This window comes from Podarcis cretensis, assembly GCF_951804945.1.
Source record: "Podarcis cretensis genome assembly, chromosome: 14".
In the NCBI taxonomy this organism is placed as follows: Eukaryota; Metazoa; Chordata; class Lepidosauria; order Squamata; family Lacertidae; genus Podarcis; species Podarcis cretensis.
Genome location: NC_137183.1, coordinates 52,376,938 through 52,396,943, shown reverse-complemented (window position 1 = coordinate 52,396,943; position 20,006 = coordinate 52,376,938). Strand labels below are relative to the sequence as shown.

The window sequence follows — 20,006 nt, the reverse complement described above, 5'->3', positions numbered from 1 at the left end:
CCTCTTTTTCTAGAAGAATGGTGCTGAATATAGACAATATTCAATTAGATGGACCAATGTGGTCTGACAGCATCCTATGTTTGTTCCCCAAAACTGTTTGGTCAAAGGCTGGAAATAACAGAATTGTGGAGTTAGGCCATCAACCCTGCAATGCAGGAATCTCAGCTAAAGCACCCATGACAGATGGCCACCCAACCTCTGATTACAATTCTCCAAGGAAGGAGAGTCCACGACTTCCTGAGACAGTCTGTTCCACTGTCAAACAGCTCTTACTGTCAGAAACTTTCTGCTGATGTTTAGTCGTAATCTCCTTTCTTGTAACTTGAAGCCATGGGTTCAAGTCATACCCTCCAGAGTAGGAGAAAACAAGCTTGTTCCCTCTTCCATGTGGAAGCCCTTGAGATATTTGAAGATGTCTATCGTATCTCTTCTCAGTCTCCTCTTTTCCAGGCTAAACATACCCAGCTCCCTCAACCGTTCCTCATAAGGCTTGGTTTCCAGACCCTTGATCATCTTGGTTGCTCTCCTCTGCACACCTTGTCCACATCCCTCTTAAGTTGTAGTACCCAGAATTGGATACAGTATTCCAGGTGTCATCTGACCAAGGCATAATATAGTGGTACTAACGTCCCTTGATCTGGACACTATACTTTGGTTGATGCAGCCTAGAATAGCATTAGCAAATACATTTGAGGATAATATATGAAAGTTCCAGGAGGATGGAGCAACTTGCACTGAAAGTGTGCTCAATAGCATGCAAGCCCAAGTGACTCAACATGATTTTCAGACGCGTTTTACTGATTTCTCTGCCCGCCTTTTGTGTGAAATTAGAAGAGAGAAGGAATTCTTGATTTGAATTGTTTCGAAATGCTTATTTCTTGGACTTCCGGGTTAGCGCGATCGGCTAATGGCGGATTCCCTCCGAGCTCTGGAGGGAATCTGCTCAACGGTGGCTGGGTCTTGCCGTGCCGGCGACACGGGGACCCTTTAAAACCACGGGCGCGAATGCCCGGGGACGTGGTGACTCGGCGGGCACCGTTAGCGCCCTCCCGACCCGCGAAGGAGCCTTTTTAAAGGCTACGGAACGGGTGCCGGGGAGCGGCGTGGTGCTGTGAGTCCTCTGCTTCCCCCGCTGAGTGAAGCCGCAAGCCATTTGCCGGACAGCGCTGACTTCTTCCATCTAAAATTCGGACTTAAATTTAAGAACAACAACCCGTGAGTAATTTGGAACCGAACTTTTTAAATTATTTCGTTTATGGATCTGGTACGAGCGGGGGGAAGTGAAAAGAGGAAGTCCGCCTCACCCACATTGTAAACAGTCTAACAGCAAGGATCTGCCAACTAAGGTTGTGAGAAGAGTCGTCGGTTATCTTTGGTGATTGGATAAAAGATATTAATTCCACGGACTTTAAAAGATCAAGTTATCGTGCTGGAGGGCAAGAGTTTATATGTTTTGATTAAGTACCACTTTTCTAGAGACCGGGAGTAACTCGTGAAAGAGCCTGTGGTGGACTTACAGGAAGCCTTTGACAGTTGTCAGATTAGCTGTCAAAGTTTGGAAAGAACTGAAAGTTTTAACTTTAGCCGGTTATTTTGATATAAAGTAACTTAAAGCAAAGGAAGATTGATACAAACAACATTGACTTTTGGGTCGGAAGTGAAAGGAATACTAAGTAACAAGAATCCCTCTAGAGGGGATTCACGGACACTACAAGATGGAAATACGTCGGGAAATACGAGCAGAGCTGCAAGAGTTGGTCGTTCTCATGAGAAAGCTGCAAGAGACGTATGAGCAAGGTCATGTTTGGTCTACAAGCCCTTCAAAGTCGAAACCTACAGAAAATATAGCTACTGAGATGGAAAAGGGCCTGATACTCAAAACACGGGCAGCTGGACAAGAAATGAAACTAAAGAAAGAAGAGGAGGAAAAGACACTTGTTAAACAAGGGACGGCCGAAGTGATACAGAAGACAAATGAGAGCCGAGGACTTATCAAGATGATTTCAAACCCGACCAGAGTGAAAGTTGGACTAGCTGGGATGTATGAACTTAAGAAACAAAGACGGAGCTTCACATTTAAACAACTTGACTTGGTTGAAAAAATCACTGACAGTATTGAGAAAGTACTTTTTCAAGTTTGGGTATTTAACATAAAAGATTTCCAAAGAAGCCGGCTGAGAGGGACTGAAGGGGACTTGAGAGCCTCGGACGTAAGGGCACCGGGCTAAAAAGATAGACTTACGGATTTAGATTTGGGGTGGAAACCGGGGATGGAAAAGGAGGGCTTGGGAGCCCGAAGGGGGCCTGATTTTCACAATGTAGTGTAAAAATCCTCTTTTCTTTTTTTATGTCATTCATTAGTAATAAAATGGGGAATTCGTGGATGGGAACCAGGGACAACCTTAGGAAAAGTATTTTTATTTTGTTTTTGATTTTTTCTGTTCTCTTATCTTTCGTATATATGAATAAGGTATATAGTTTAAGTGTCATTGATTAGACTAAAGTAAATATAACATTGAAATAATGGCTAAAATAAGTGATGATATTAAGGTAAAAACTTGCTGAACAAATATGGGAAATGGAATACAAGAAGGGGAGGCGTGGGGAAGTCTAGAAAAGAAGTTATTGAAAATGGGATTTAAAAGGTGGAATCTCTTTTTCTTTTTTTCTTTTTCTTTTTCTTTTTTTTCTTTTTCTTTTTTTCCCCCTTTTTATGTATGTATTTTTGCTATTTGTACCTTTTAGAAATGATAATAAACATTATTTAAAAAAAAAATAAACATGTTTCTTTCAAAAAACAACAACAAAAAAACCGAAATGCTTATTTCTTGAAAAACGGATTCATCCCTCTACCTGTTTAATGGCCTTTAATGTCCATACATGCAGCACCAAAAGATAATATTCTGCTCATTTATGCTGAAATCCATATCTTTTCTTGATAAGTTACCTCCTGACTCTCTATGAATCAGCTTCCAGTGTCTTGCATCATGCAGGCACAATCCTATGCTGACAGAGCAATCCAAGCATACTTGCTTACTCAAAAGGAAGTCATAATGAGTCCAGCGGGTTTTACTTCTTAGTAAGTGTGTAATAGGGGACGCGGGTGTCGCTGTGGGTAAAACCTCAGCGCCTAGGACTTGCCGATCGCATGGTCGGCGGTTCGAATCCCCGCGGCGGGGTGCGCTCCCGTCGTTCGGTCCCAGCGCCTGCCAACCTAGCAGTTTGAAAGCACCCCCAGGTGCAAGTAGATAAATAGGGACCGCTTACCAGCGGGAAGGTAAACGGCGTTCCGTGTGCTGCGCTGGCTCGCCAGATGCAGCTTGTCACGCTGGCCACGTGACCCGGAAGTGTCTCCGGACAGCGCTGGCTCCCGGCCTCTAGAGTGAGATGAGCGCACAACCCTAGAGTCTGGCAAGACTGGCCCGTACGGGCAGGGGTACCTTTACCTTTTTAAAGTGTGTAATACCATTTCTTAAAGGAAGGATTTGCATCCTTTTCATTCATTATTACGTTGAAGTTGGTAAAGTTATGGTGTCATTCCACCCTCCTTCCAAGGATTTCTGAGCCGCATCCATGGTTCTGCTCATCCTCCTCTTATTCTCTTTTTTTTCCTCTTCATCCTCCCCTTATTCTCACAGCAACCCTGTGGGAGGAGGTTAGCATGTGACTGCGTGAGCTTCACTTCAGCAGGGATTTGAACCCAAGTCTTCCAAGTCCTAATCCGGCACTCTATGCACTAAGCCATACTGACTATAATTTCTTAAACTGTTTTCACAATCTGTATGCCGAATCCTTGGCAACAATTCTCTCTGTTCAAACTTACGGTGCAAATTGGTAAGTGGAAAATAGAAGTGAAGGAGAGTTGCTTAAGGCCACCCAGTTAATTTATGGCTGTCATGAGATTGGACCAAGGTCTTCCTAGTCTTGATTTCTACATTGGCTATTAAAAATGGCTTGGCCAAACAGAATATTCTGAATAATCCAGCTGTTTCATATTGAAGGTTGTTTTTGGCAGAGGGAGTGTGTGATTTTCCTGGCGTGAGGGGAAGCGAAGAATTGCAGAAGTGAGACAGTATGTGTCACTTAGTGAAACTCCATGTAAACTTGTAGGCGGTAGTTTTGCCTTCTGGTGAATTCTAGCAATGCTGATGTGGTTGGGGGTTTCCGGAGTGGGGGGGAACCACCCCCACCACACACAAAACCCCCCTAACTCCTTCATAGGAGGAAGTTATTGATGGACAGTTGTACATCATCCTACGGGATTGTTTACTTCTGGTTGTATGTTGCTTTGAGAGCTTTTTTTTTTAAAAGGAAGCAGGATTTAAAAAATAATAATCTGGTAAATACTTAATTGAGAGTAAACTGTGCTGATTTCTTTGGAACTCACCACCATGTAATCCTGATTATAGCCTCTGTCAATAGATAGAAAGTCACGAGCTGGAAATCTATCTCTAGAATAAGATAGGGAAGAAGAAGGAAAGGAAAGGCTGATGAATGATCCTTCATTATTATGCTCAGATGCTTGGCTCCAAATTGGCAGGGAAACATCTGGTTTTGCTAAGGGGAAATCTAGACTCGCTGCATTATTTGGACCCAGAGTCCCCACCCCCCCCCCATAGGTCACGGCTTGAGATAGTAAGGATGAAACCTTGTCTGTTCTTCCTGGTGGACCAGTCACATTGCTTCCTGAGGAATTTCCCCCCCCTCCCATTCTCTTTGGGAATGTTGATTTGCTGAGGCTGCTATTATGATGCCCATTTTCTATTTTACGGTACCCTTGAATATTTGCGTCTTGGAAAGAGTTTGGCAAATGCAGCAGCAGTCGTTTAGACAAACAGTTTTGTCCGGACCCCGAACCCTAAGATAATTATGTGTTATGCTTGCTTTTATGCTTGCGTAAGTTCTGTCAGGCTCTGTGCCAGATAGCTGGAAAACAGAGTGACGCTTCTCAAAAGCATCATGACCCAAACTAGCTTTTCCTTATAACTGAAATTAGTTTTTCCTTTTAATATTGTGTATAAAACTGATGCAGCCTAGCAGTGTACTGTTGTGGGGCATACATGCGACAGGGATGAAGTATCTCAGCATCATGATCAACAGCTAAATTTGTTGATCCTCCTGTTTGTTGAGCCTTGGTGGGTAGCTCTGAAAGACGGGGCCTTCTGTGTTGTGACACCATTGCATTAGAATTCCCCTGGTGGTGGGTGTACTTGGCTCCATCTTGTCACCATTTGGTCAAGATGGGGCAGTTTTGAGAGGTATTGATTGACTCAGGCTTGTGGTGATGGTGTGCTTTTACAATTGTGCTTCTGTGTAATTTGGTCGTTGTTTATATGAACATTCATTCATTCTTTTAAATTGTTGAGCTAAATCATAAATGGGGGGAATCTGAAGATTAATTGAAACCTGACCTCCTCTTGAGTATGGCATTGGTGTTTCTCCTCTCAAAGTTGTGCAATACAAAGATAGACAGCAGGAAACGTAGGGCTGTTTGGGGTGCGATGTTTTGTATTTGCCTATTTGTATTTGCCTATTTGTATTTTTTATTTTATTGTCTACTACCATGACACTGTTTGAATGAGCTGGCGGTTTGGAAATACTCTTACAAATAAATAACTAGGAAGGCATGTGCGCAGAAACAAGTATAAAACTGTCAGAAAAGTCAGACATAGGCCTGACCTTTGAAGCTTCCAGAGTAGCTCTCACAAGATATATGTGCTTGTAGAAGATAAGTATAAAGCGTAGTGTTGGAGCAAGAACGTGCTCTGACTAGGATTATCTTGATTTCACTCGCTTCCTCTCTTGGCTTCAGTCATCGTGAATTCCATCTATAGCTCCACAAGAACCATTCACAGCCCTATTTATTTATAATTGCTTGAAGTGGAAAATGCAAGCCACAGTTTCACCAGTGTGTATATATTTGCGTTACAGTTAATTGCATTGTGTGATTATTGTGTGACATCTATTGTGCGACAATTCCTTTGGCCATAGGAGGCGCTGAGTAGCGTTGTGTTTTAACATAACGGCCGTGTTGTCCAAGGTCTCCAAAAATGAAAGGGGCCTGCCATTGCGCCAGTCAAAGTATATGCAGCCTGCGATGTGCTCACATGGAGATAGTGCTTTTCAGAAGGAAGCAGTTGTATGTCATCCAGTTCATTGAGGTTTTTGCAACTTAAATAAATAACTCTGCCTGGTTTTGGAAACAACAGTTCATACCAATGGTCTGAGAGCACTGTCCATCCTGGTCTTCTTGGCTGGTGATCCCGGGTCTGTTCACCACTGACCTTTGCCAGCCGGATGATAGATGTGCTTCTGAAGAGCTTCAGAGGACATTGTCCTCCAGACTTGCCATTCATTCCCTGGCAGTGGACTTCTCTTGATGTTATTCCACAACACGTCAATTGAGTCCCTTGAGGGGCTGCTTTGTGAGTTGTGTACTTGGCAAAGGGATTAGTCTTGGCATCAAAGCCTGAACTTCATACTCAATGACTTTGTACTAGGAACTGTACTGCCGGATATAGTAAATATTTGATGTAATAATGAAGAGGCAACTTGTTTATTTATTTCTGTTTCTCTCCCCCCCCCCCCGGTTGTGGGCTATGTAAACTTGGCCTTGATATTATAAAGCATTTTGAAGACTCCCAAGTACAGATAACAGTTCTGGACATGAGCATTCAAAAGGAAAGACTGCTTAGAGTCATATGATCAGCCTGGCAGCTGGTATTATGCTTCATTATCTAAGCATTTTCTGTATTCTAGAGCCAGCAGGACAGATTTAAAGCGCACTCACTCTCTTTTGCAGGCATATCTAATCTTTAACAACTATTCTGTTGTTTATTAGCTATCTAATGCTGATGAGGCTCACAGTGCAGTGGAAGAAAGCTGCCCAAGTAGTAGATAAAACTACATTATTTCTTTGAACGGCTTCCAGTTAGATTCACTTCTTATCTAGCTTTGGACAAACAAGGATGGATGTGTATTTAGGTGATATGACCGTGCCAGAAAAATACTGAAAGGTGAAAATATGGTGTCAGGTGTTTTTTTTTTTTTTGGTGTGTTTTTTGGTAAATGGCAGCAAGTGTTAAAAGAGCCTCATAGCAGAAATGCACTGGTGTGGGCTTCCTTCGCCTGACTGTTGAGCTGGTGATTTCCCTGCCTTTTAGCTAGGGATGCAATGTTGAGTTAACATGAAAACCCGTACTTGGTGTTGGTGCTGACCTTTAAAGCCCTAAACGGCACAGTATATCTGAAGGAGCGTCTCCACTCCCATCGTTCAGCCAGGACACTGAGCCCCATCAAACATGGTAGAACTTGGGTCTGACTACACATTGAATTGTGCCGTTGATTAATTCACAGACCAAAAAAATCAGTCCAATTATTTGATTAACATTTGTTTAATTGGTGACAAATCTGCATCAACAAATTAATGGATATGCGCACTATCAACACCTGATAATACGTTGGCAAAAGTAGAGGGGCCACAACATTTCTATGAACAAAAGCATCTGTTGCTCAGAAGAAAGGATGTGTCAGGTTCCTCTTGTGACAATATGTCGGAGCAGTTGTATTTGGCGAGGAAGGGTGGTGAGGGTGCCCATCAATATTGGCTTTCTCGAGGCATAGCCCAGGGGTTAAGGCATTTGCTTTGTGTGCTGAAGGTACCAAGTTCAACCCCCTGGCATCTCTAGGTGGTCTGGGAATGCCCCTGTCTGAAACCCTGGACAGCTGCTGCCAGTCAGTCGGAGACAGTTAGATGGGCTGGTGGTTTGCCTCAGTATATGGCAGCTTCCTGTGGTGCTGTAAGTAATAGATGTTATCGATAGATTGAAGTACACTCTCCTTCTTTGCATACAGGGCCGTATTCAGCTTCAAGGCAGGGTGGATAAAAATGAATGATTTTTTAAAAAATGATCAGGTTTTTTTTATTTAAATAGGATTTTTTTCAATTTCAATTTTATTTTTAAAATAAAATGCTTTTGGAGGAAAAATCTTTCCAAAGATAATTTTCTGTTTAAGTTACATTATAGTCCAAAGGCTATTTCATCAGGAAATAAGGATTTGTTTTAAGTTTTTCATGTGTGCTAAAACCCCTAAGGTTTTTTGTTTTTTTTAATTGTTCAACCACATCAGTTAACAAACATAGATACATATCCTATAATTCCAGTTACAGATAGGTAGCCGTGTTGGTCTGCCATAGTCAAAACAAAATAAAAAAATTCCTTCCAGTAGCACCTTAAAGACCAACTAAGTTAGTTCTTGGTATGAGCTTTCATGTGCATGCACACTTCTTCAGATACCTGAAGAAGTGTGCATGCACACGAAAGCTCATACCAAGAACTAACTTAGTTGGTCTTTAAGGTGCTACTGGAAGGAATTTTTTTATTTTGTTATATCCTATAATGTTATTGTTTCAGTTAAATAAATTGTTTAAATTGTTACTAAGGAAATGATTATTTTTCTCCTTCCAATAAAGTGCAGCAGAAAAGTTGTCTGAACATAAACAGTTAACTTATTAAACCTCACAATGATTCCATAATTATCTATGTATTTCTAATAGTATAACCAGATCAGTAATTTTTGATATGAACTACACTGAAAATTTATTATTCCAAAAATGAAAACTTCATCTGGTTGTAAATGTTAAGATTTTACCAGCAAGAATGAGTCTTTCTGTAAAAAAAATGATTTAAGTCAAGTCTTACTGACTAGTGATTCAAATCGTGATTTACGGTAAATAGATTTGATTAAAATCAAATCCACCCTGATTCAAGGTGCGAGAGTGTTAATAGATCAAGGCGTCCAGTACCTGTTCACATGAGAACTTCTCATACCTGAGTGGCTTATGTATCATCAGTGCATGAATCTGATGGGATGCCTTGGAAGATGGCCTGAGGGTAAGGAGCAGGAGAGGCAGATTGGGTGTGATGAGGAAAAACATTTGGGTGGAGCAGAAAAGCTCAGGGTTGTGGAAGAAGACAAAACCACAAGTATCTAAGTAAGCTTGTATTTCTTAGGCATGTTTGAAGCTGAAGCGGAATTAAGGCTTTAACGTTTGGGAGGCACGAAGAGTTGTTGCTTGGGGTTTTTCAAAAGGAAAGGCATATTGCAAGTGCATCTCTGGTCCGTGGATCCAGCAAGTGTTAACATCTAATCAAGCCAGGCTAGCTTCCACCCGCCTGGGTGATGGGCCATTAAGATAACAAAGGAAAGGGAGCACTGTGTCGGATGACAAATGGGGGGAGCCCTCCCTTGACTTGCAGACAGTGAGAAGGACAAAAGCTAGAATTCAGAGTAGGGTTTTGGGGCTGTGGTGTCAATTAGAGGCAAAGCAGCAAGCTGGGGAGAGAATCAGAGAGCAATGTTTGATTTCTGTTTGAATCCAAGGCTGTTCCTATGAGAGAAGCAAGACCCCTTCAGGGTGTTAATGCTGTGAACCTCTCCATTGTAGGCTCATGTTGTATATACAGTGGTACCTCTGGGTGCCCCGTTCGCATCCTGAGCAGAACACTGAGGAGATTTCACCCCTCCCATATCCAAGAATCTCCTGACGAGTCTGCTGATTCTCCAGAGAGGAGGAGCAGTGTGCTGCTTTCTACTTATTCAGCTCCAGCACCAAGTCAGTCAGTCAGTGTGTCGGAGAGAGAGAGACTGAGTGTTAGAGATCGTGTGTAGAGATAAGGTTGCTGCTAAGAGCAGCTGCAGACACTCAGTGCAGCATTCATTTATGCTTAGACCTATTTAGCTCTGTATATAGTTTTGTATTATAGTTGTAGTTATAGAATAAAAGAAGATATTCTACAGAGCTGCTCTCCGAGTTGTTTATACACTGCTAGACTCTGCTAGACTCTGCTGTGCGACGACTGTATTGTGGAAGTGAATCCGGTGCTCACAGCTCTAAGCTGTGAGTCCACAGCACTTTGACCTGTTCCTGTGAAGAAGGTGGTCTCTGGAAGTGCTACCCAGCTCGCCTAGCCCAGTCGGGGTTGAAGTGCATGAGTCTCCAGTTGGTGACACTGGCTCAAGGGCGATGCTGACAAACACAACCCGTGTCTGCGTGGGTCGTGATCCGCCGCTTCTGCACATGCGCGTGACGTCATTTTGAGCATCTGCGCATGTGCGAGTGGCGAAACCTGAAGTCACCCATTCCGTTACTTCTGGGTCGCCACGGAACGCAACTTTAACCCGAGGTATGACTGTAAGTGTAAATAAACTTATATCATAAAGTCACCACCATCTTGTTGTTAGCCGCTCTGAGCCCGGCTTTGGCTGGGGAGGGCGGGATATAAATAAATTATTATTATTATTATTATTATTATTATTATTATTATTATTATTATTTATTTATCATCATCATCTCGGCTGTGCCTCATCTCCGAAAGAAAACACCTGGAACCCCTGGAATCTTGCCCTGCTCAGAGATCGGAGTGACATGCAACAGTATGAATGAGTCACAAGCAAAATGAAATGGCTGTGAGAAATTGGGGCTCTACGCAGTGATAGTAATTTTGTGAGAACAGTATTGGGGAGGAACACAAATAAAGAGTACCTGTTGGGATGTATGTGTCCCCCTTTGCTGCAGAAGCACAAATCTGCGCCGGACGTTGCCTTACCCTTTCCTTTCCCCCTTGCACCTTTGCTAGGCCAACTCATTTGGAGGACTGGAGATCTTGGGAGATTTGAGAGGCATTGCTATCAGCTTTGAGTTGCAGTGTGCTTAGTTCATCACTTCACTTGCCATTATTCCAGGACTCTGATAACTTCCAGGAATCTCGATGTGGCGTTGAATACATTTGCTTTCTGTCCGGAAGGGCTCCTTGCTTACAGCTTGCCCGATCAGCATCCTGAACAATGCAGGCTGAACATAGAAGCAATATAGCTTTGCAATTGTGACTTTCTGAAGATGGTGTATGTATGGAGAGCACGAAGCCATAAATTGTACCGGTGGCCTGGTGCAGTGCCTAAGAGTTCTGGCTCTGTGAGTGAGAAGTCCGATGTTTACACTAGGGGTGGGAAACCTTTTTCAGGCCAAGGGCCGCACGCTCATCTGGGCAACCTCCCAGGGGCCACATGCCAGGGGTTGGCGTGGCCAGATGCAAAAGGGGGAGGGGCAATGAATGTTAATTAGGGGTGACATATGTCCAGAACTTACCGGACGTAGCTGGAATACGGCTGTCGGAAACAGTGAACATTGTCGGAGTCCAAGGGCATATGCAGAGGCATTCGAGGAGAGTGTGAAGCAGGCATAGGCAAACTCGGCCCTCCAGATGTTTTGGGACTACAACTCCCATCATCCCTGATTATTGGTCCTGTTAGCTAGGGATGATAGGAGTTGTAGTCCCAAAACATCTGGAGGGCCGAGTTTGCCTATGCCTGGTGTGAAGGGATATGGCCTAGGGAAAGAGAGAGGTCAGGGGAGGGGGTGCAGCCTAGGAAGAATCTTAGGGCTAGATAAAGAGGACTAGACCAGTGTTCCCCATCCCCGTTACAGCTTTCCTTAACTCTGCCAGCCTTCGTTTTTTACAGCATAAGGAGACTAAGTAGTGATGATCTTACAGGATTCGAATAGCTTCACTCCTTTTCACTGCCTCTGAAACTTTGCTATGCTTGTTTGGTGTTCTGCAGAAAGTTTGGGGAAAAATACAGTAGGATCCCTTGTCTGGCAAGGTCCCCTTACTCCCCCCCCCCCCCCGCCGTATATCATGGCTCAAATTCACTGCACAGATGCTGTTTGCCCATATACCCATCTTTTGTATCTGCGCTTGACATTGGAAGACACATTTAGCCAGTAGCTTGCGAGTTGCTCTCCTGGTCTGCATTGCTGGATACAGGGACTTCAGAATCAGGAATAAGCCTGAGCTCTGTCTGAAAGGCAAAACATCCGCTGTACTCCATTGACACAGGGTTCCTGAAGGGAGACCTTGCATTCCAGGGATTCTCCTGCAATAAGAAACAACCATTTAAAAAGGAGGTTGAAACTAGCAACACTCCACAGCAGAGCAAGTGCGTTCACCGTGGTGGCACCTGAGTCACGGAAACACCCGCCTTCTCAGACGCGCCAGAGTTGGGTGCTAGGTCACTTGTAAAGGCTTCTCTCCTTAGACAACCTGCTTTCATTTTATTGAACCTTTTTATTGGCCGTTGTTGGGTTTTTCTGTTTCTTGTCACCTTGCGTTGTGATTTCAGCTGCTGCATCTTGCCTTGAGAATTTCAGATTGAAAGCTAGCCCAAGCATTAATAATTAATTATACCCCGCCCATCTGGCTGGGTTTCCCCAGCCACTTATAAATGAATGATATGGATCATGGGTAGGCAAACTAAGGCCCAGGGGCCGGATCCAGCCCAATCACCTTCTAAATTCAGCCTGTGGATGGTCCGGGAATCAGCGTGTTTTTACATGAGTAGCCTGTGTGCTTTTATTTAAAATGCATCTCTGGGTTATTTGTGGGGCATAGGAATTCGTTCATCCCCCCCCCTTCAAAATATAGTCTGGCCCCCCACAAGGTCTGAGGGACAGTGGACTGGCCCCCTGCTGAAAAAGTTTGCTGACCCCTGATATGGATAAACTCACCTCCCTAAGGGGGGCCAGGAGAGGATGAAGCGGAGATTATTAATTAGGCTGCATTAGTCTTGGTGACATAGTCAAATCAGGGCAGAGGAAACCCTCTTACCTTGGTCTAACTGAGGGTCTGGCTCTCCCACCGCCCCCCCCCCCCGCCTTTCCAAGCTGCATGAAATGAAGTGCCTTCCCTTGCTTTGGGGAACTGTTTTAGGATGCTCATTCACAGCCCAGAGAGTTCAAATAGCAATGCCTTTCCTTCCACAAGCTGTTGTCCTTAGCAGGATCCAAGAATGCCGGGACTCGCTCAGATTCTTGTCTTAGCGGGAGCAAACCAGGCAGGAAATACCGGCCTCTTGGCTGGCTTGCAGCATAAGAGTTTTTGGCACGCGTCCAAGAAGAGCAGCCAGCTTCTTGCTTAGGTGTGAAATTAGGGATCTCCCAGAGTGTTGCAGGGAAGGATTTGCGGAGTCTTCCCTGCCTGCCCAGCTGCTTCGGAAAGAGCGTCCTGAAGGGTGTTCCTGGCTTCTGCTTCGGGGGCAGAGGAAGAAATCAGAAGCCCGGGCTGTTGCTCTCGCAGCGTTTTCCTCTTTTGATTCTCCTCTTTCTTCTAGACTCTGCAAAACCTTCAAGTGATCTGAAGGAGCCGGAAGAGTCTCTGATGCAGACTCCCCAGGGGAACCCGCTGGTGCTTCCCCACACCCTCCCAGAGCTGTTGAGCAAGGACACGGTGCAAGTGGAGCTGATTCCTGAGAAAAAGGGTCTCTTCCTGAAGCATGTGGAATACGAAGTTTCCAGTAAGGTAATGAATGCCACTCGCTGGTGAACCGAAGAAGAAAGAGTGGGGAATCCTTTCCCTGCATTAGTTTCTGTGTTGGGCTGTCACCTGCTTGAAAAGTCATGGGAGGTGGAACATGTCATTGCAAAGGGTTGGGGGTGACTGCTTCCTTTGTTTTGAGATAATGCACCAGTGTAGCAGGAACCATTTTGAAAGAGGAATTCCCTCCTGTCAATAGAAGAGTTGAGGTGATGAAGAATACTCAAAGATATTTCATCCATGCCTTGCTTGTCAATGCCCAGAGGTGTCTGGTTGGCCATAGTTTGCTGGCCTACTTGGTCCTTTGGTCTAATCCAGCCTTTCTCAGCCTGTGGGTCCCCAGATGTTGTTGAACTACAACTCCCATCACCCCTAGCTAGCAAGGCCAGAGCTCAGGGATGATGGGAGTTGTAGTCCAACAATATCTGGGGACCCACAGGTTGAAAACTGCTGGTCTAATCCGTCAGGGGCTCTTGCTAAAAGGGAATTAAATGTTTGAATGTTGTATATCTTGGAGCACTAGCTGCTGGGGAGCCAACAGTAAGGAACAGTTATTTCCTTTGAGCTCTGCATTTCTTGCAGGCATCTGGCTTGACATTTCTGGAAGTAGAATGCTGGGCTAGATGAACTTTTGGCCTGTGTTCTTCTCATGAAGAAATGCAGTGGGCCTGCTGAAGCACTGAAAGGGTTTCCTCCCTCTTTTCCTCCTGTAGCGTTTCAGGTGCTCAGTGTACAGGCGGTACAATGACTTTGTGGTCTTCCATGAGATGCTTCTTCAGAAGTTCCCCTACCGTATGGTTCCTGCTCTTCCCCCCAAAAGAATGCTAGGAGGTACGTCTTGGGCTGCTGAGATGAGATGCGCTTGAGGAGGGATGGTCAGAGTAGCACAGGTTCAGAGGCTCTGCAACAACAACATTATTCCAATTCAATTCAATTCAGACACATCACATCAAAGGGTAGTTTGTGGTAACCAAAGCTAAGAACCTACACAGTGGCTTGAGTTTCCAGGTGTATATTAGGCAAACCATGGTTTGGAGCTGGTTGTGGGATATCCTTTCCCATCTGCTCAGCACTTCTCTTAATAAATCCATGCCTGCCTCCATGGTGTAAGCCAGCCTTTTCAGATTTTTTAGAAATCTGTCAGTGGTTTGTGAATTCAGACGTAATAGCAAACTGTGAGGATGACTTCAGGTGGAAAGCCCAACCATGGTTTGGCATTATGTGTGAATTCAGCCATCATGTCTGGAGGGGAAGCTAAACCAGCAGTAGAGACCAGCAACTGGCAGGCAAACACAATGCCGTAATTTTGTCCAAGTTCAAAAGCATCTTTTGCCTCCGGGGTGACTCAGATGTTTCTGTGCTACAGATCCCATCATCTCTGATCATTAGCCATGATGGCTGGTGCTGATGGGAGTTGTGGTATCCTAGATTTTGCTGAACCACATGTTAGCTCCCTCTGAGCTATATTCTTCGGATTGTCTAGGAAATCCTATATTGAGAGAACTCCAGTTTTAACAATCACTTATGCAGGTGAATAACACATTCTTAAGAATACTCAATTTGCATGATTTGTTCTGAACCCAGAGTTTGTGTTTTACATGATTTTCTGCCCCCAACTTCTTACTGTTTTGATAAGAATGCTGTATGCTTGAGAACATGAGAAGGAGGAAGAATTCTATGAGGAGCAAGGAAGGTCTTCATGCTCCGTTTTGGAGTCTCTAACTGTGTACACACTTTACCTTCAAAGCACATTTGAAGGATATTTTATCCCTCATAGAGTTACAGTTCCCAGCGACCTTAAGCAAATTGGTTTTATGTCTAAACAGAGGTGGTAGAGGAGGTTCTTGGGGCTGGAGGTTTATTTTTTTTACCCTGCACCGTGTTCCTTCTCAAAGCTGACCGAGAATTTATCGAGACGAGGCGACGCGCATTGAAGCGCTTCATTAACCTGGTGGCTCGGCATCCTCCGTTCTCAGAAGATGTGCTTTTGAAGCTCTTCCTCTCCTTCAGCGGGTCGGTGAGTACCATGAAGCTGAACAATGAAAGATTCGGGGTTAAACTATGGAACTCTGTCCTGCAGGAGGCAGGACCAGACAAATTCATGGAGGAGAGGGCTGCTGATGGCTATTAGCCAGGATGGCTATGGTCAGAGGCAGTAATGCTTCTGAATACCATTTGTTGAAAACCAAATAATGGGCGACTGATCTTGTGCTCGGTTCCCGCTTGCCGGTTTCCTAACAAGCATCTGGTTGGCCACTGTGAAAACAGGATGCTAGACTGTGTGGGCCATATTGGCCTGATCCAGCAGGCACTTCTTATGCTCTTACTCCTGAGTAGTGCATTACAGTGTATGTTGGATGCATCTGTTCTGTGTGGACTAGGAAACTGCTCTGACTAACCTTTGTCTAATTGCAAGTACCGTATTGGCCCGAATATAAGCCGCACCTTTAAAATTCAAGGGGGGGGGGGGAGGAAAAAAGACAATACCTGAATACAAGCCACTCCCTTATAATTCCACATGCACTTACACCTGTTCCATTTTACCGTATGTCTGTTTCAGCAGCAATACCGTAAAAGCCCATTTTTGTAAGGTCATGAATTTAAGCCGCACTTTTTACTTTTCACGGTCAGAATTTGGGGGCGGGGGGGGAGTGCGGCTTCTATTCAGGCCAATACGGTATAATATTGCTAACCAAGGGGAATATAGAATAATCTTCCTTATAGCAGAGGTGCTTTTGGATGTGGGCCATTTATATGGTCATTCAGATCTGGTTTTTCCCCCTGGTATGTGCATTTGGCATGTTAGCTTCTACACCTTTTCAGTCAAAATGTTCATTGCTAATCTGCCGCTTGCCGTCCACACCAATGGACAGAGTTTGATGGGATATATCTGGACTGTGTGTCTCCTCCACTCGCCCAAACTACCTTTTCCATTCTGGACATGGGCACATGCATTTAAAAAACAAATTCCCAGGAAGTGTGTTCAAGCAAACATTGCCAGTCTTACCTAGCCATTCATCATGTTTCACAAAGTGCAAAATGGAGGCTTGTGCTTTGGAGGGTTGTGTGTTAAGAGTTGGTGGTGTGCACATTCCCTAAAGGAGTTAGCCAGCATTATGGCAGAATTAAAATGACTTTGAAAATGGCAGAAGGGATGAGTGCAGGGGACAGAGCAGTCTTTGCCAGCCTGGTGCTCTCCAGATATTTTGGACTGCGACTCACATCGGCCTTAGCCGGAGAGCACCGGGTTCCTGGAAACTAGGACAGAGGGGCCCTGAGGTCTGTGATGGAATCTTGCCTATGGGTTTTATGAGGAATGCATTTTTTATTTTTAATAATGGTTCTATCCAAGACATTCCAAAGATTCCAGAACAATAGAGTGGAGATGCTGTTGCACATTTCCAGATTTCTGTTTTGGCAACCTGGAGGGCTGGAAAAATGCTTTTAAAGGGGAGCTAAGATTGTCCACAAGGTCAGCTTTGCAGCAAAATCCATGGGTTATATGAAATAGAGGCACTCTCGATGGCATGTCTCTTGCATTGATCACTTTGGATTGTTTCCAACTAAGTCCTGCCTAGAGTAGATCCATTAAAATTACAGATCCTAAGATAACCATGACCACTAAATTCAGTGGGTCGGTACTGAATGGGACTAATACTGGATACAACCCTTTTGAGCTTCATTAAAATACCTTTCAGAGGGTCTCATAGTTTTAAAGTTGACAGTTCTTAGTATCCTCCAGTAGTTGTTTGGAGTGATTTCTAAAACCCCTTTTGTGTATCCCATGCAGTCTGCCTTAAAATGCTTGCCCCTTCTCTCAAACCCTCTAGCAATGAACAGACCACACACTGTTAAGTAACTTTAAAAGCTTTACTTACTAAATCCAAAGGTCTGATTCATGCATTGTTCTATGCAGCAGTAAGGAGAACACAGGTAGTTTACTCTTGGGTGCAAAATACAAAATATAGTTTCAAACATGTGGGCTGAAGTTTGAGCATGTTCAGACATGTCCATCCTGGTCAGTTACATGGCATGGAGAAAGTAAGATTAAAAGGCAGAGAAGCAGCTTCACTTCCTCCCTCAGGAAGATAAGGGGGCATGGCCTAGTTGAGTCTAGGAACAGACCTCTCTGATCGTTTTTTTAAAAAAATAATTTTGCATTTTCTATTTTATATAAACAAGCAAAATAAAAACATAAACATATAATCCCCTTTGACTCCCCCCTCCATTATAGATCTTAATATAATGATTGTTCCCTTTGCATCTCTTTCATAACTCTATTCTTATAAATCCTTTATCATTCCGTAGTTCAAATTTTTGCTACAAGTTTTCTGTCAATCCTACCAATGTGTGTAATTGTTTACAATAGTTTTTCAAATAGATTATAAACTTTCCCCATTTTTTATTAAAGACCTCCTCTTCCTGGTTTCTAATTCTTCCTGTAAGTTTTGCCATACAGGCATAGTTCATCCATTTTATCTGCCACTCTCCTTTGGTCAGAGTTGTACAGTCTTTCCATTTCTTGGCTGACAGAATCTGCGCAGCCGTAGTCACGTACATGAATAGTTTCATTTGTTCCTTTGGGATCTCTGGTCCTGTAACGCCTAAAAAAGGGCTTTTGTTTTCTTAGGTTATTTTCATTATATATCATCTCCCAGAAGTCTTTTAGCATCTTACATGACCACCACATGTGATCAAAAGTACCCTCTTTCTCTTTACATTTCCAGCATGTTTTAGACTTTGTTTTATACATTTTAGCTAATTTACTAGGAGTAAAATACCAATGATGCATCATTTTCGTATAATTCTCCTTCAAAGTGTAACATGAGACCTCTCTGATCTTAACGCTTTCATGCACTAACTAGCAGTTATACATAGTTATGCTTGACTGCAATGTCCCACATGAAGGCCTTTCCTGTTATTGGATATTCAAATGTATTGTTGTGCCAGAGCATAGAAGGTTCACTCTTGAAGAAGCCAGACTGGAATCGGAGTGCTCTAAGATACAGGGCTGTGGCATTCAGCAGGAATCTGGCGAAATAGTTGATTTGGGAAGAGGGTGTTTTGCAAGCATAGCCAGTGCCAATACTTTGCAAGGTCAGACTGCTGCCTGTCTCTTATGGTGGAGGGAGCAGGGAAGCGCTGCAGGTTTCCTTCCCGTAACAATCTCGGAGCTGGCCTTGCTTGGCAGAGTTGCTTTTGGTGTGTCAGCTTGCCCCCCTCCCCCACAAGAGGCAATTAATGGTTGGGACACATGTTTGCTTTGCCTAGAGAAGCAAAACACACTGGCGTGTTCAATAAGGTTGTGCAGTCACAAGACACGGACTGAGGGTAAGTCACCTGATAACACAAACACACGCACTCTCTCTCTCTCTCCCTCCCTCTGAAACAAAATCTGTTTCCATTGCTTTTCCAGGATGTGCAGAACAAGCTGAGGGAGTTGGTCCAGGGTGTGGGAGACGAATTCATGACTTGCAAGCTCGCAACTCAGGCCAAGGTATTTTGTCTCATGTAGCTGGAAAGTCTCCTACCTGCTTAGAAACAGCAGTGGTTTTGTTTGAACAGGAAGCTCCCAAAGGCTTCTTTTGTAACAGCAAAGAGAGGCGCTGGCTGCAATTGCGCTCATTTAGGCTGCTTCGATCCCACTGACTTTGGCATTTCAGGAGCTCAGCCGTGTGTGGAAGGCTCACACCCACTGTTTGCAGCTGACTCCTGGCTCTGATTGGGTGAAAGGGGAGGAGGAAAATGGTGGTCCAACAATATTTATTAACTATGTAGCACCTGCACTTACACAGTGTACAAGAATATATTAACAACAGACTCTGCTTGCAGTTTTGCAATCTACAGCACACTTTCTAGCAGCTAGAGATAATTAGCTGGTTGTCTTTGTAAAGGGGGGGGGGAGTGTCTGTAATGGCGCCATCTGCTGGATCAGAGCGATCACTACAAGGTGGACTACTTTTTCCAGTTAACATTTAGGGCAGGCATAGGCAAACTCGGCCCTCCAGATGTTTTGGGACTACAATTCCCATCACCCCTGACCACTGGTCCTGTTAGCTAGGGATGATGGGAGCTGTAGTCCCAAAACATCTGGAGGGCCGAGTTTGCCTGTGCCTGATTTAGGACCAAGCTATAAATGTGGAATGTGTTTGGTTGGATCTCCTGTCTCCTTAAATGCATTCTAAAAGGAGCTGTGTTGTGGAGTGATGGGGAGCAGATCGCATTAGGGCTATTGCAGCACAGGAGAGGGGGTGCTTAATCCTCATGGCTGTAGCACTTTCCCCAAGGACAATTTTTTTTACTGCCCTTTTTAGTACCGTATATACCTGAGGGTGGTTTGCCCTCTTAGGGATAACATACAGGTTCACATATGTTATTGCACGTATGGACCTGTGTGTTTTCTCCACTGGGGTACCTAGTAGGCTGCTAGCCACCGTGGCTGTGGTCTGCCTCCACAGTCAGAGGCAGAATGTTTCTGAATACCAGTTGCTGGAAACCACCAGGTGTGCTGCTGTGCCCAGGTCCTGCTTTGGGGATTCCGATAGGCACCTGGTTTGGCCCCTGTGAGAACAGGATGCTGGACTAGGTGGATCACTGGCCTCATCCAGCAGCCTATTCTTATGTTCTTACAGG

The 20,006-nt window shown here is 44.2% G+C and overlaps 1 protein-coding gene across 1 annotated transcript in view; it reads left to right on the top strand.

The window, feature by feature from the left end:
- Positions 1–20,006, top strand: part of SNX8 (sorting nexin 8) — a 34,353-nt gene that overhangs the window by 2,972 nt on the left and 11,375 nt on the right. The window contains exons 2-5 of the mRNA XM_079953904.1: positions 13,171–13,358; positions 14,087–14,204; positions 15,269–15,390; positions 18,790–18,870. Of these exons, the coding sequence (XP_079810030.1) occupies positions 13,171–13,358; positions 14,087–14,204; positions 15,269–15,390; positions 18,790–18,870 (509 nt within the window). The remainder of the gene's footprint in view (positions 1–13,170; positions 13,359–14,086; positions 14,205–15,268; positions 15,391–18,789; positions 18,871–20,006) is intronic.